Source organism: Nothobranchius furzeri, chromosome 14, assembly GCF_043380555.1.
Source record: "Nothobranchius furzeri strain GRZ-AD chromosome 14, NfurGRZ-RIMD1, whole genome shotgun sequence".
NCBI classification, from domain to species: Eukaryota; Metazoa; Chordata; class Actinopteri; order Cyprinodontiformes; family Nothobranchiidae; genus Nothobranchius; species Nothobranchius furzeri.
The window spans coordinates 42,271,905-42,288,647 of record NC_091754.1 but is presented as its reverse complement, the minus strand read 5'-3'; the positions used below and the strand labels follow the sequence as shown (position 1 = coordinate 42,288,647).

General features: G+C 45.1%; 1 protein-coding gene and 1 long non-coding RNA gene across 2 annotated transcripts; one reads left to right on the top strand and one right to left on the bottom strand.

Moving 5' to 3' along the window:
• The first annotated feature begins 947 nt into the window (after nucleotides 1-947).
• On the top strand, nucleotides 948-2,572 carry LOC129155513 (uncharacterized). The gene is made up of 4 exons (XR_008560135.2): nucleotides 948-1,085; nucleotides 1,622-1,717; nucleotides 1,808-1,895; nucleotides 2,354-2,572. It is a non-coding gene; the product is annotated as an uncharacterized lncRNA (long non-coding RNA).
• Nucleotides 2,573-3,242: 670 nt separating this feature from the next.
• Nucleotides 3,243-6,548, bottom strand: LOC107374267 (citron rho-interacting kinase). Its single transcript, XM_054735444.2, has one exon. It carries the CDS (start codon nucleotides 6,426-6,428, stop codon nucleotides 3,258-3,260), a length of 3,171 nt encoding a protein of 1,056 aa, XP_054591419.2. The 5' UTR covers nucleotides 6,429-6,548; the 3' UTR covers nucleotides 3,243-3,257.
• Between the last annotated feature and the right edge of the window lie 10,195 nt (nucleotides 6,549-16,743).

The following is a 16,743-nucleotide window of genomic DNA, read 5'->3' as shown; positions in this document are numbered from 1 at the left end:
ATAATTGAGTATACTTTCCTCCTTGGAAGTATACTTATAAGTTTACTTGTAGTGTACTTCTGATATAATCGAGTATACTTTTCTCCTTGGAAGTATACTTAAAAGTAACAATATAAGTTTACTTGTAGTGTACTCCTGATATAGTTGAGTATACTTTTCTCATTGAAAGTATACTTAAAAGTAACAGTATAAGTTTACTTCTAATAAAATTGAGTAAACTTTTGCCCATGGAAGTATACTTAAAAATAAACTTTAAGTAACATTATAAGTTTACTTGTAGTGTACTTCTGAAATAATTGAGTATACTTTTCTCTTTGAATGTATACTTAAAATTATACTTAAAGTAATAATATATGTTTACTTGTAGTGTACTTCTTATATAATTGAGTATACTTAGTTTTGAAAGTACACTTTACAGTAAACTTGACGTAATATTCTTTTAGTACATTTAAGTATCTCTATTTTTTCTATAAACACATACTGCAAGTAACATTTAAAGGAGACATAACATGAAAAACCAACTTTTTTATCCATTAACACGGTGTGTTTCACATTTTAAGTGTCTAAGTGAGCAAAAAGGCTTATATTATTCACTGGAGTTGCTATTTAGATATTTAATAATTAAGTTTTGGGCATATTTGTCCACCCGTTCAGTTTTTACATTATCTATTACATCAGTAATTAATTTAGTGAGGATAACTACCAAATATGGTAATGGCCCTCGGCTAAACACAGAGCCAATCCGCCATTTTTTCTTCTCGCTAAGATTTTTTGTAGTCCTATTGGAAAAATGCAGAATGTCTGGTTATTTTAGCCACACACAGCTCAAAACTGTTCCTCGTTTTAAGGAAGGGTGGTGTGGCAGTATTTAAACCCAGGAGCTGATGACACTACTGCTAAAAAAACACAGAAGAAAAAGTAGTGTGTTTGCGTTTGTTTGTTTGTTTGTGTGTGTGCGTGCGCGCGCGCGCGCGTGGTTCGTTCGTTCTGTCTCCAGGCTAGTGGCTAAGTACTGAGGGCTTCATCTATCTAAAAGGAGTTATTTCCATCTGAATTTGGCAGCACCGGGACACAGCAGCAGAGCGGTAAGCTTCATATCACTCTAAAATGTCGACAAACTTTACTTTAGATTTACGGGCATTAGCAGCACTAAAGCGTTAGCATCCGGCTTGCTATCGCTAGCACAGTATGCTAGTAAAGTTAGCACCCAGATTAATGTGGATTTGGCTGATTTTCGTGGAATAAAACGTGATTTCTGATCAACGCCTTCTTTTACACCAGATGATAACCTCCCACTGATTGTAACAGCAGAGAGCCTGTGTGTTATTCTACATGAGTGTGATGTAATCTTAGCATCCAGTAAATAAAGTCCCATATCAGCTAAAATGCAGCGTGACAAAGTCATTAAAGTGCGTCAACACAGTGGATTTAATAGAGTTTTAAAGAACGATCTCTAAGTGAAGTGAGGTTAGTTTTTTGTCTCACTGCAGATATAAAAACTAACTCTGCATCAGTCAGACGCAGCAAAGCTCACCGTCTGTATGAGCGTGAGCGTCGGAAAGCTGATAAAATTGGCTGTAAAATAATTAAAACAAAGTAAAAATTTTACTTTGCTTTTTAGAGTCCACATCCAGAAGACTGGAGCCGTGTTTCACTGACAGGCTGTCAGACTAACGCCCTGATGAGCTCAGCTGGGACAAACTGGTCTGATGTTTAGGTAAGTGAAGATCTGCTTCTCCAAGTCCTTGAGATGCTAGTAAAAAATAATTTAGCCAGCTTGCTAATGTTACTTTTCTTCTCCTCTAAGGAACACAGAACGTTCAGATGTTGGCGTTTCACGTCACCTACTGAGGAAGGAGACCCACCAGTAAAGAGACGGTCTGGACCAGACCAAAGTGAGTGATGACACACCTCAGCCACCCTCATCATTAAGAACACCTCACCCCCTGAATCACTCCGTCTGATGACAGCAGAGTGATTTATTTGATGTTTTACTTGTTTAGTCTGTTTAGAAATTATTGAATTACATTATTTTCTGTAATCGACCATCTGATCTGGATGTGTGCAGAATAACTTTCCCCAAATTCAGCAGCAGCTGGCCTACAAAAACAGCTGCAGCATGTAGTAAGTCTGTCTGCACTGCTCTCTAATGAGCTTCCTTTCATAAGGAATCATTTGTATAATTTTAGTGTCACTATTTTATTACATTTGTAGGAAAATATGAAGTCACTGCAGCAAAGTGAACTTGTGAACAAACACAAACGTGACTATAAACATGAAAGCTAAAGAAACAACTTCCCTAAAGCTGCTTGTAAACAAAATATGTCATTAAAGTTATTGTCTATCATTGCAGAATATGGCGATGACATCATGGAACTGGTCTTTGGAAAAGTTTTCCCTGAACCAACTCCGTTTCTAGATGAGGTAGAGAAGATCTGCATCTCACCAACTCTCTGGTCTCAGTATTCAGACAACGGAGGTCTCCCACTGTTGTCCAGGACCAGTTTGAAGCCCACATACTGCCCCTCCCTCATCATCAGGAAACATCAATCCGTATCCTGAGGACAACAGAAGACGGCAGGAGGACAGGAACTCTGAGACCTAGACACCACCAGCACCGAGACACAAAGCACCTGTGTGCACAAAGCCTGTTTAATTACTAAAGCCTGTTTATTATATTGTTCTACTTATTTGCTGTGAGGTTAATACTTAGAAAATTTGTATATTAATGTAAACAATAAAAAAATCACTGATTGTATGCTTTCTTTTAGATGTAATGGTCCAAACTCAGCCTTGTAGACATTTATTGCATCCTGTAGGTAAATACACAGAACAGGCTCAGATCCAGGATGACCCAGCATGCTCTTCTTCCATTCTGGCTGTTAGGGATTGTATCAATAACTCAATGCCTACTGATGTTTTCACTTAACGGTATTTATTTAGAATGCAGGTAAGATTTAACTATATTTGTTAGCAAAGCAGACTGATCTTGGGAATTTCACTGCAGCACTGATGTCCACCTCTCTGTACACATTAGAGAGAATTACCACTTTACAGCTAAACACATTTAATAAAGATATAGGCTACGCATTGCAGACAATAAAAACAAAGTTGTAAGCATTAGAATTATAATGATCACATTAAAGAACACTTGGAGGAATGTTCTTTATTTTTGACTAGAATCTCAACTCTTTAAATTAAAATGTAACTGCTTTTTATCCATTTTCAGCCATTAAGACACCCAATATAAAATAAGACTACTTATAAAATTTCTGGTTGTTGAGGTGCATCTCACGGTCAGCCACCTCCCTCCTGAGGCGGTCCACCTCCTGGCTGAGCTGCAGCTTATCCTCCCGTTCGTCTGAAGCTTCATCGAGTTGTTTTGACAAGTAGAAGTTTTGGCGGTTCAACTCGGCGTTCTCCTGACTCAGCTGGGTAAGCTGCTCCTCCAGGTCAGTGATCACTGAGCAACTGTCTCTTAAGGCATCAAATTTGCGCTGAATCTCATCTCTGTGGTTCCTCAGTGCGGTGATCTCCTCTTCAGCCTCAGCAGTAGTCTCTTCCAGCTCGGTCTTAGCTTGCTGTAGCTGACTCTCCAGAGCAAGGCGGGCAGCCTGCAGACTGCTGATCTGGGACTCACGCTCTTGCAAAGACAAGGTCAACTCAGACACCTGTCTTTTGATCTCCAGCTTCTCTTCTTCATGTTCTAGGCCCATCTCCCGTAACCGGCTCTCCAGCTCCATCAGCCGGCTTCTCCTGGTTTGCTCCTGCTGACTCATCTTCTCCAGGTGTTCTTCTAGTTTGGCATTCTGGGCCTCAAGCTTACCTGCTTGAGATTCCAAATAAAACTTTTGCTGTCGGAGTTCTGAGATCATCTCCTCCTGGGCTTTCATATTCTTCTGGGTGTAGATGCTGCTGTTAGCGGCCAACTTATTAGCCTCTGACAGCTCAGCTATGCGCTGTTCCAGGTTCTTCATCTTGGAATCCATAGCATTGATGGTTGCTTTCTGTTCACTGATGAGTTTACAGTTCTCCCTTGACTCCTCCTCCTGCTGTGCCCTCTTCGTCTCGAGGCTCTCCTTCTCTGTCAGGTCCGCCTTCATCTGCGTTTCCAGGACCTTGATCTTATCTTCAAAAAGCCTCTCCTTCTGAACAAGCTGCGTTTCCATCCTCTGAGCGGTTGACTGGGCCTCCCTCAGGTTCTCCTCCAGCTCCAGGATCTTTTCAGCCATCTGTTGGATCTGCTGGGATTTGGTCTGAATGTCATCTTTGAGCTTATTCTCTCGCCGCTCAACCATTTCCAGCCTCTTCACCTGGTTTTCCAGAGTTTTCCTGCCCTCCTCGGTCTCCCTCAGGCGACGTTTTAAAGTATCGCTGGAGTCAGTTTTCCCTCGCAGGCGCTCCAGATCTCTTTCCAGCCGCTCTTTGGCCTGTCGGACATTCTGCAGAAGCTCGGTGGCTTCAGTGCTCGCTTTTACTGCCTTGGACAGTTTGTCCTGAAGTTCTTGAATTTTCACCTGCTGTTCAGAGTTTGTCTTCTCAAGTTTGGAGAGAAGCTCCTCCACGTCAGCCTTTCCCTGTTCTTTAGCCTTTTGAATTCTCTGCTGGTATTCCACAGCTTTCCGTTTGAGCTCCTCGCTTGTTTGTCTGGAGTCTCTGAGCTCAGACTCGTAGAGGTCGCTGCGACGCCGAGCAGCGGACAGGTCCTCCTCCAGCTGCCTGATGGTCACCTGCATTTCCTCCAGTTGGGCATGGTACTCTTGTTCCTTAATCTCTTGTAGCTTGTTGCTCTGTTCTCTTATGTCATGCAGAAGCTGCATGGCCTTATCGTCCTCTCTGGAGACTTCCACACGCGCCTCCTCCAAGCTTCTCTTCAGGCTGCTGCATTCAGTAATGTAGGTGGCGAGGTCTTGCTCCAGGATGCTTCTCTGTGTCTCTGAGGCTTTCAGCTCCACATCCTTCTGGTGGAGGACCGACTCCAGGTCAGTCATTTTACGCTGGAACCTGGAGATTTCCTGCTCCATCTTATGGCATTTGTCTTGAGTTTCTTGTAATTCTTTGCCTTTAAGATGCAGCTTCTTTTCCATAGAGTTGGTCTTAGCAGGAGAGTTTAGGCCTGGAGACACTGACTCAGTTTTGGTCAATGCTGCTAATGCCCTGCTAAAGAACCAGCCTAGAAAGGGCAGATCCTGGCCCTGAAAGCCCACTGGCAGAGCTCCTGGCTGGGCTGCTGAGGCTGGCCAGGGGGCAGCCTGCTCCGGCTCCTCAAAATTAGAGGTGTCATCCTCAGCATGCAATGCAGGAACGAAAGGCGGCAGAACTTGTCGTAGGTTGTTCCAGTCAACATTAGAGAAGAAAGAGTGACAGCGGAGTCCCTCAAAACCCAAACGTTCTTTGGCTCCACACAGCAAGCTCTGCACCAAGTCAACAAACTGCCTACTGGCACATGGCTCTTCTGGAAACTTTAAGTAACGCTGAAAGTTAAGAATATTGCGAATGGTCTTGGGAGAAGTAGCATCAGCAAAAGGCGACTTGGCATAGATCATTTCATAAGCGATAACCCCTAGAGACCACCAGTCACACTCAACCCCATAGGAGCCGTGAGAACCCCCATTCATAGCTGTCAGAACCTCAGATGAGAGGAAGTCATGGGTGTCAACAGGTATTGCGGCAGCAGTCACTGTTTTGTTTGCAGTCAACTTAGCAGCTGATCCAAAATCAGCTAGCTTGATGTGACCAGTTCGATCGATGAGAATGTTTTCTGGTTTGATGTCTCTGTGGACGTAACCCAGCTGGTGGACTGCATGAATGGCCTCTACAAGCTCAGCCAAATAAAACTGAGCCATTGACTCGTCAAACTGATCCTCGTATCGGTTCAGCAGGGACATCAGGTCACCACCTGGAAGGTACTCCATAGCCAAGTAGACATGATCTGTATCTTGAAAGGCATACACCAGCTGTGGAATCCAGGCACTACTGTTTAGAGACAAGATCCTTCGTTCCTCTTCATGAAAAACCCCACTTTCTTGGGTGCGCAGCACCGTCTTGTTCATCACTTTAAGTGCAAACACCTCTCCGGTAGCTTTCTCTTTGACCACTCGAACCTCAGCAAAGCGACCACGGCCCACCACAGCACGGACCTCAAAGTCCTGATTTCCTGGCTGCAGAGCACGCAGCTCTGAGACCGTTTCAGAAAATTTATTGACAAACTTTGCAACATGATGTATTTTCATGAGCTCTGGGGAGCTGCACTCCTGATAGAGAAGCAGAAGGGCCTCCAGAAGGTCCTCCCGTCCTCCCTGCTGCCCACATAAGCTCACTCTTCCCTGAAACACCTGGTTAAGTCTCAAACTGCGGCTGGTGATGGGGTCGGCAGCGGAACCGAGTGTTTTCAGGTTTCCCTGACTCACGTACTTGAATTTCAGCATGTTTGTCTTCACGCTGACAACCAGGTAGCCATGTAGAAATTAAAACCGCAATGTTTTTAGAAAACTACAGCGGTGTGCGCAAAGCACACTGTTGTCCTTTCTGTTATTTCCTCCTTGAACCGTCACCTTATCGTGGTGGAGGAGTTTGAGTGCCCTAATGATCCTAGGAGCTATGTTGTCTGGGGCACTTAGTGCCCCTGGTAGGGTCTGCCATGACAAATTGGTCTTAGGTGAAGGGTGAGACAAAGAACGGTTCGAAGGATCTTTCATGGCGGTTAAAATGAAGAGTCGGAGTACCCGGCCCGGAGGGTTACCGGGGTCCCACCCTGGAGCCAGGCCTGGGGTTGGGGCCCGTGAGCGAGCGCCTGGTGGCCGGGCTTTCGCCCATGGGGCCCGGCCGGGCCCAGCCCGAACCGGATACATGGGCTCGTCCAACTGTGGACCCACCACCCGCAGGAGGAACATGAAGGGTCCGGTGCAATGCGAATCGGGTGGCAGACCAAGGCGGGAGCCTTGGCGGTCCAATCCCCGGACAAGAAAACTAGTTTTTGGGACATGGAACGTCACCTCGCTGGCGGGGAAGGAGCCGGAGCTTGTGGCAGAGGTTGAGCGGTACCGGCTAGATATAGTCGGACTCACCTCGACACATTGCATTGGCTCTGGAACCCGAGACCTGGAGAGGGGTTGGACACTCTACTTTGCTGGAGTTGCTCCGGGTGAGAGGCGGAGGGCTGGGGTTGGCTTTTTGTTAGCTCCGAGACTCTCTGCCTGTGTGTTGGGGTTTACCCCGGGGGACAAGAGGGTAGCTTCCTTGCGCCTTCGGGTCGGGGAACGGGTCCTGACTGTTGTTTGTGCTTATGGGCCAAATATCAGTTCAGAGTACCCACCCTTTTTGGAGTCCCTGGGACGAGTGCTAGATAGTGCTCCATCAGGGGACTCCATTGTCCTGCTGGGGGACTTCAATGCTCACGTGGGCAATGACAGCTTGACCTGGAGGGGTGTGATTGGGAGGAACGGCCCACCTAATCTGAACTCGAGCGGTGTTTTGTTATTGGACTTCTGTGCAAGCCGCAGTTTGGCCATAACGAACACCATGTTCGAACATAAGGATGCCCACCGGTACACTTGGTACCAGGGCAGCCTAGGTCACAGGTCGATGATAGATTTTGTAGTCGTATCATCTGACCTGCGGCCGTATGTTTTGGACACCCGAGTGAAGAGAGGGGCGGAGCTGTCAACTGATCACCACCTGGTGGTGAGTTGGATCAGATGGCAAGGGAACATGCCGCGTAGACCTGGCAGACCCAAACGCATAGTGAGGGTCTGCTGGGAACGCCTGGCAGAAGAACCTGTCAAGACGGTCTTCAACTCCCACCTCCGGCAGAGCTTTGACCACGTCCCGAGAGCAGTGGGGGACATTGAGTCCGAGTGGGCCTTGTTCCACTCTGCGATTGTCGAGGCGGCTGTTGCTAGCTGTGGCCGTAAGGTGGCCGGTGCCAGTCGTGGTGGCAACCCCCGTACCCGCTGGTGGACACCAGAGGTTCGGGGAGCCGTCAGGCTGAAGAAGGAGGCCTACAGGGCGTGGCTGGTCTGTGGGTCTCCGGAGGCAGCAGACAGGTACCGGATAGCCAAGCGGGGTGCAGCAGTGGCAGTTGCCGAGGCAAAATCTCGGGCGTGGGAGGAGTTTGGTGAGGCCATGGAGAAAGACTATCGATCGGCTCCAAAGAGGTTCTGGCAAACTGTCCGGCGCCTCAGGAGAGGAAGGCAGCAACTCGCTCACACTGTTTACAGTGGGGATGGGGAGCTGCTGACGTCAACTGAGGCTATAGTCGGACGGTGGAAGGAATACTTTGAGGAGCTCCTCAATCCCACCAATGCGCATTCCGAGGAGGAACCAGAGCTGGGAGGCCTGGGGATGGACTGTCCGATCTCGGGGGCAGAAGTTGCTGAGGTAGTCAAACAACTACACAGCGGCGGAGCCCCGGGGGCGGATGAGGTTCGTCCTGGGTATCTCAAGGCTATGGATGTTGTAGGGCTGTCATGGTTGACACGTCTCTACAACATTGCGTGGTCATCGGGGGCAGTTCCTAGGGAGTGGCAGACCGGGGTGGTGGTCCCCATCTTTAAGAAGGGTGACCTGAGGGTGTGTTCCAACTATAGGGGGATCACACTCCTCAGCCTCCCTGGAAAGGTCTACGCCAAGGTACTGGAGAGGAGGGTCCGATCGATAGTTGAATCTCAGATAGAGGAGGAGCAATGTGGTTTTCGTCCTGGCCGTGGAACTGTGGACCAGCTCTATACCCTTGCAAGGGTGATGGAGGGGGCATGGGAGTTTGCCCAACCAATCCACATGTGTTTTGTGGATTTGGAGAAGGCTTATGACCGTGTCCCCAGGGGCACCCTGTGGGGGACGCTCCAGGAGTATGGGGTGGGTGGCTTTCTGTTAAGGGCCATTCAGTCCCTTTACCAGAGGAGCGTGAGTTTGGTCCGCATAGCCGGTAGTAAGTCGGACCTGTTCCCAGTGAGGGTTGGACTCCGCCAGGGCTGCCCTTTGTCACCGGTTCTGTTCATCACTTTTATGGACATAATTTCTAGACGCAGCCGTGGTGTGGAGTGTGTCGAGTTTGGTGGCAGGAGAATCTCGTCTCTGCTTTTTGCGGATGATGTGGTCCTCCTAGCTTCATCCAGCTCTGACCTTCAGCTCTTGCTGGGTAGGTTCGCGGCCGAATGTGAAGCGGCTGGGATGAGGATCAGCACCTCCAAATCTGAGACCATGGTTCTCGACCGGAAAAGGGTGGCTTGCCACCTCCGGGTCGGGGGAGAGGTCCTACCTCAAGTGGAGGAGTTTAAGTATCTCGGGGTCTTGTTCACGAGTGAGGGTAGGAGGGATCGGGAGATCGACAGGCGGATTGGTTCGGCGTCTGCAGTGATGCGGACGCTAAGCCGATCTGTCGTGGGGAAGAGGGAGCTGAGCCAGAAAGCCAGGCTCTCGATTTACCGGTCGATCTACGTCCCAGTCCTCACCTATGGTCATGAGCTTTGGGTAATGACCGAAAGAACGAGATCGCGGATACAAGCGGCCGAAATGAGTTTCCTCCGTAGGGTGGCCGGGCTCAGCCTTAGAGATAGGGTGAGGAGCTCGGACATTCGGGAGGGACTCGGAGTAGAACCGCTGCTCCTCCGGATCGAAAGGAGCCAGTTGAGGTGGTTTGGGCATCTGGTCAGGATGCCTCCTGGACGCCTCCCCGGGGAGGTGTTTCGGGCATGTCCTGCCGGCAGAAGGCCCCCGGGTCGACCCAGGACACGTTGGAGAGGTTACATCTCCAATCTGGTCCGGGAACGCCTTGGGGTCCTGCCGGAGGAGCTGGTGGACAAGGCCGGGGAGAGGACGGCCTGGAGCTCCCTAGTTGGGATGCTGCCCCCGCGACCCGGATAAGCGGAGGAAGACGAGACGAGACGAGACGAGACTTATAAAATTATTTATAATTATATGTATGTATATAGATAGAGATCTTAATAAAATATATTCTTTGAATGGTGTTTTAATGAGCTGTATCATTTTTTTAAACATTTTTTACAGAAATAAGCAAGCAGCATTCCTTGTGTGTGTGTGTGTGTGTGTGTGTGTGTGTGTGTGCGCGCGTGTGCCTGCTCGCTTGTCCCTCCGTCGGCCGTGACGGGTGTGTGTGAGTGACTACAGACAAATGCATGAGAGAGTTAGCAGCCATGAAACAGCTTGATGAACTACTCTCCCCACGTGTTTTAAAAATGCTAATATGCTATGCTAAATAATGATTTCTCTATAAAACTACAAAGTCCGACTGGGGGAGGAGAGTACAGGACTGCACTATGGAGGGGGGCGGAGTTTACAGCTCCCCCTCCAGTTTAAAGAGACAGTACCCCAAAACGGCTCGTTCTCAAGACTCTCCTCAGAACAGGGGTAGATGAGGGTCTGTAGAGCAACAATAATGAGGAAATCAGACCAAAGAACTGCAGTTCCACTGTATTTAGACCCCCAACTGAAGGATTTAGATGTAAAAAGGAATAACTTAAAAGCATGTTATGTCTCCTTTAACATCTGCTATTTGCTTACTACCAATACATTTAATTTCCACTATTTACTGATACTTCGTCTTTATGCAGAGAAAAAAAAAATTAAATAAAATAGCTAAGTCATGTTGTTTAAATTTATTAAACAGAGAGAATTAGAACAGAACAAAAACAGACCTGTTTACCAGGATTAATCAAAGATGAGAACGCAAACTGTTCTGAAAATGACGCGTTAATTCTGTCCATTTTGAAAGACTTTTTAAAAATGCCATTAAAAAAATCAGTCCATTTTATGGATCCACTTGCTTGGTTGTTGATGCCTTTTTGAAGTTTTCATTGTTGCATTTCTTTCGTGTTATTTTTCTTACATCTTGAACGCGCAGAGATGGAAACTTCAACTGAGCATGCCCTGTGAACACACAAAGCAAAAAAAATGAACACTTGAACTGTTAGGTGAACACCACAAAATCTTTACAGTTCGTACACTGTAAACCCGAATAAGTAGGCAGAACTCAAAAAATGTAAGGCAATCAGTTGCCTCATATTTTCTGAGTTTATAAACTCAGATATTTGAGTATATCAGACCATAAATAAACTTAAATATTTGGAGTTTATATTAAATATATTTTCAAATTATGATCAAATTAAAGTTACCGATTAAGCCAACTCAAACAGAAAATAAAACAAAATTTGAAAGAAACAATTACAAACGCACACTTTTGAAAACTGGACAACAGCAGTGTGTAGTCTTTCTTTGAGTAGGTGGTTTAAAGCAACATCAGGATGCACATCAATTCAACATTAACAAAATATGAATTACACTAACCACTATCAAGTAAGACAGTGAGTACTTTATGCCATTTGGCATAAAACCAGTTGAATATCGAATCGGATTAGCCTATGGGCTAATCCGATTCAATTATTCACGCTAAACTAAAGCCACAAATGAGAGTTGCCAGACTCAGAACGGCTGGACGAACAGAGAAAAGGTAAAACTCAACTGTTCCTCCCACTGTCATTATGGGTGACCCCGCGAGGAAAGTTGACCATTGAGCAGGGTTGATGGTTCATCCCTTGAGGTCCACGTGGCAGGGGTGAGGTGGTGCTCACTCCTCACCCCTGCCACGTGGACCCAAGGGATGAACCATCAACCCTGCTCAATGGTCAACTTTCCTCGCGGGGTCCTACCCATTAGGACAGTGGGAGGGTTAACTCAAGAAGTGGAAAATGAACATATTTGCCCAAATGGTGGTGTGTTACTTTAACATCAACAATTAAAGAGCAGACAAATAGTAAATTACATCGTGGATGTGGACAATGCTCTAACAGAGTGAGCCATCTGAATCCACCACTCTTTCAGATTTTGAGTTACACATCTAACATCAGGTCATTTTTGACTCTGCAGCGTGGGTGATAGTTTAGACTCATCAAGAACAAGTAAGATTTTCTGCGTGAACTCAAATGTGTTGGTCAGTCCCTTCGGATAATCTAGATGTAAGGCATAGATGAGGTCGAACATTACCAGGAAGGCATCAGGAAGGCTGGAGATGTTGACAATCACATCACCCTCTAGGATAACAGATTCTCACTGGGTCGTACGTAACCGGACTCTCGGCATCATCTGTGATGGTTGTCAGGAGGACAACTGCTGCATCCCTGAGGTCCGGCTCATTGGTATCATCCTTACAAAAATGAAAGGGAGATCATACACTAATCACATCTGAACTGAAACTCTGACTGTGGCCATTTTTATTTCAGTAGATTGTCATGTAAATAACAATAAATGCAGTCTGATAGACTCCTGTTTAGGGCTGGGCAACATGTCAAAGATTTATCGTTATCCAAGTTCTTGTCTCTCATCCAGATAACTTTTCCCATGTCGATAAATTTGATAATAAAAAAATGAAAAGATGTGTAAGTTGGCCACATTTATGTCCCTTTAAGAAGCTGTAGCACCTTGAGTCATGTAAAATTTTAGTCAATGTAATACATGAGACAGCCCCATCTAGTGGACAAATATTGTTGCTACGCATTCCTGTAGTTATCGTCTCCTTATCGTTATCGAGGTGAGATCTTCAATATATGGTGATATTGATTTTAGGCCATATCGCCCAGCCCTACAGTTCATTCTGTTGCTTTCTGCTCTCATTTACGAATAAAGTGAGATGGCTTCCGTGTGTGCCAGTGTTATGCTAATGAAAGCTACTTGAATTCTTTGCAGTGATTGTTGATTTTTCTCAGTGCCTTAAAGCCTGCCACACATGAGGGCCATCTGCTGAGCAAACGGCCTTGAATGACCGCTTGCTCAGCAGATACCTCGCCATGTGCGCCTGATTTTCACAGAGTTTTCCGCCTCACGAGACGCTGAGGTGAATATCTGACCAGTTAAGATATTTTTCGCCTCACAGGTGTAAAAACTCGCCGTGTGCGCATTACCGAGCTGCTGGTTGAGCTGAAATATTCTAGTGGACAACCAAAGCACGTTCTCCGCTCACATGACCCCAAGATGGCAGCCCCCTGTCTGCATGTCAGAAAAGAAACAACACAGAGACAGAGCTGGAAACGGAGGAAATGCCTATCCTTTTTTGTTGATGAAACGTCGCCGCCACGGCATTTCAAGGTTAGGAAAATATGGGTACAGTAGCTGGAAAGATGGACCAGGCAAGGAGTTTATGCCAATTTACTCCAAGAGATGCACCTGGAAGACCCAGAATCCTTCCGAAAGGGTAATGGAAACAGTGGGCCCATCGATCCACAAGGTACCATTTTGTTTATTTTTCAGACACGCAGACAAGGTAAGGGGCTGCATCTGAATACATCTTGGGGTCATGTGAGCGGAGAAAGTGCTTTGATTGGCCACTAGAATATTTCAGCTCAGCCAGCAGCTCAGTAGTGCACACATGGTGAGTTTTTACCCCTGTGAGGCGCAAAATATCCAACTGGTCAGATAGTCACCTCAGCATCTCGTGAGGCAGAAAACTCCGTGAAAATCAGGCGCACATGGCGAGCAATCTGCTGAGCAAACAGTCCTTCGAGGCCGTTTGCTCAGCTGATTGCTCTCGTGTGTGGCAGGCTTAAACATCTTGCCAAAGGTTTGTAGTTGAAACAATGGCACATTTTCCAAAATGTTCATGTGCGTTGTCCTTGTGGTGTCTTTATGCATAAATAAATAGAATGATTTGTTCAAATTTACAATACTGGGACTTACCACACATGTCCTCAAAAACCCAGAGGTTTCCTCACGTAGATAGACAGGAAGGGCATGGAGAACAGTGGTACGCCTTGTGTGGACATCATGTAATTCCTAAGATTATTAAGAGTGTAAATACTGTCAAGTTTACTAATCAAACTCAATGCCAAACTGCTCTGACCAATTTTCCAAGACAGTGATATCTGCATCTAAATCCAATGATAAACTGCTGAATTCAAAAGTTAATTTGAATTGTTTAACATTACATAATACGGAGGGGTATTAGGGCCACTGAAGAAGAAAAATTCTGAAAATAAATAAAGTCAGAACTCTGACATTTATCTCAGTATTCAATTGTTTCCTTCAGTGGCCCTAATACTGCCTTATTGCCTAAGAGTATTAGAGTAACTGAAGAAAAAGAAAAGAATTGAGAAAAAAAAGTCAGATAATTTCAAAATTCTGGGATTAAAGTCAGAATTCTGACTTTTTTCATGAACCTAAAACCAAACAAACAAAAAACTATTTAGGAATTTTTTTTTGTTAAAAAAAATCAAAACAAACGAACAAAAAAAAAAAAGCCTGAATTTTAAGATTTAAGTCAGAATTCTGATTCCCCCTCATAATCTTCCCCAATTTCCCTTTTTTTTTGTTTTAGGTACCAGTCAGAACTCTGAGATTAAACTCAGATTTATGACTTATTTTCTCAGAATTCTACATTTTTTTTCCATCAGTGGCTCTAATACTCATAGCATAAAGGCATTACCTGTAAATTGTATATTCACCAGTTTTAAAAGACAAATCTGTATTAGGGCTGTCGCGGTAACCGCAAGAGGAAAATATCGCGATATTAAGAAACCCACCGCGCTGCAGGACGTGCCACCGCCATTACCGCACTTGATTAAATCTCGCGACAGCGCATGCTGAGAGGTAAAGTCCGTGCTGATCGAGGAGATAGTACACATGGAAGATGGAGGGAGCGGTGTCAGTGCGTCAGCTGCAGCCCAGCCAGAGACCTTGGAGCAGGCAGTGCTGCCACCAGCGGCAAAGAAAAAAACGCTTGGAGACCTGCTGAAGTCACGGACAAGCACGTCATCTGTAACCGTCCCGAAGAGAGAGCCGAGCTGGAGCTCACTCGCTACCTGCAGGAGGAACCCATTGACCCTAATGAAAACCCTGACATGGTGGCGCAACAAACATGGGAGATTTCTATTGCTCTCCAAAGTCGCACGTAAGTACATGTGTATTTGCGCAACAAGCGCACCATCCGAGAGGGTTTTTAGTGTCGCTGGAAATGTTGTCACCCCTCTCAGATCCTCTCTCAAACCGCATAAGGTTAACATGCTGGTTTTCCTTGCGCATAACAAGGACATGACCGAGTTATGTTATTCTTGTGTGTGAAAGTGAAATGACAGTGCCTAGGACATCTCATTTTGTATACTTTATTTTAAACTACAAAACAAAACGGGCACTTTTTTATTTCTGTTATATGTTGCAGCCAAATTTGCATTTCAAAGTTAAACCTCCTGAATGTTGTTTTTAAGTTCAGTCAGAAAATGCCGTAACTGCCCTTCGATCTGCATTCAATAAAGTGTTAAAAATGGCCATGTATTTTTTCTAACATTTTTTAAATATGTAAGCACAATGTTTCAAAGGAAATATTGACATGAGTTTAGTAATCAACAAACAAATTTGCTAAGTACATAAATAAAAACGGGGTGCAATAATATCGCATACCGCAATATTGAGCTGCCCTGACTCACCGCAGGGGGAATTCCTCAACCGCGACAGCCCTAATCTGTAAACTTATATACATACATACATATATAGTCATGTTATTTAGGATGCGCCATCAAAAATGCAGATTGTGAGAATTACTCACCAGTGGTCTCACTTGTATGAACCTCTTGGGGGTCAACAGCAGCATGCCATCAATCTTGTGTGCAGAGAGTGGGGTTGGATCATTGAAGTCTGACTGCAGATTCATAGACAGGCTTCCCGGTGTGGCTGACAGCTCATAGGAACGCACATCTACACCAGGAAGCATAATCAGTAGAGAAAACAAACATTGTGAATCACAAGGTAGATCTGTGTTAGTCTGCAAAATTTAGGCAGTCCTCCACTATATATGAAGCTAAATCATCTAAATTATATATATATGTGTGTGTATGTGTGTGTGTGTGTGTGTGTGTGTGAGAGGAGATTCAAGTGTAATTTGACTTATCCACACAAAGCTAAAAACATAACATTTAAAGAAAAGAATCTGGAGTAACAGTGTACAGTAAGGACAAAATTACAACACTAAAATACTGTGAAATTAATAGAAACAGCGTTCTGCGGTTCAAGATATGTGCAACTGAGCACTATTTAATTTGATGATAAAAACATTAACAAAATTTGTATGTCTATGCGTGTATTAAATAAAACTTTTCACAAAAACTGGCAAACTCCCGCGAGCTAACTGAACTTACCGTTTTTTTTTTTGTCCTCAGAACATCACCTTTTAAAAAAACTATGGAGGGGACAAAAATGGAGGGAAGGAGGGAACATAGCATGAGATACAGCACCGCTTCGTCTCTTGCAGTCACAATCCTCTTCTACGGTTAAAAAACCAGGCTGCTTGCAAAGCTATTGCACGGGTGCTATGGGGAAATAGTTTACAACACAGACTGATTTTTTCATCACTGTACAAGAGACCACTGCTCATTTACTTTTAATAAGTGGACGTTTAAGTTTGACTTGGTGGCGCTGAGCTCCAGCTTTTTTTTTCTCAGAACGTCACGTTTAAAAAATTACGATGGAGGGGACAAAAATGGAGGGAATAAGTCTCTAGAAGTCTAATAAAAAAGTATCTAAAATAATGCTAACCTTTAATAATGAGATAGCGATGCTCATTTAATTTAATAAACGGACTTTAGTCGCACACAAAGTTAATAACACAGCTAACTCATGCAATGACTTAGCATATTAGCTTGCTACGTGGCCAACATTACTCACCATGTCCGTCTTAAAAACATTTACAACATTTAAGCAACTTTTATGGCGGCTACTTACATTTAGCTCAGTGGTGCAGAACCA

Bases quoted from the DNA above. Each gene is read 5' to 3' on its own strand.
- LOC107374267 (XM_054735444.2), bottom strand. From the start codon at position 6,428: ATGCTGAAATTCAAGTACGTGAGTCAGGGAAACCTGAAAACACTCGGT.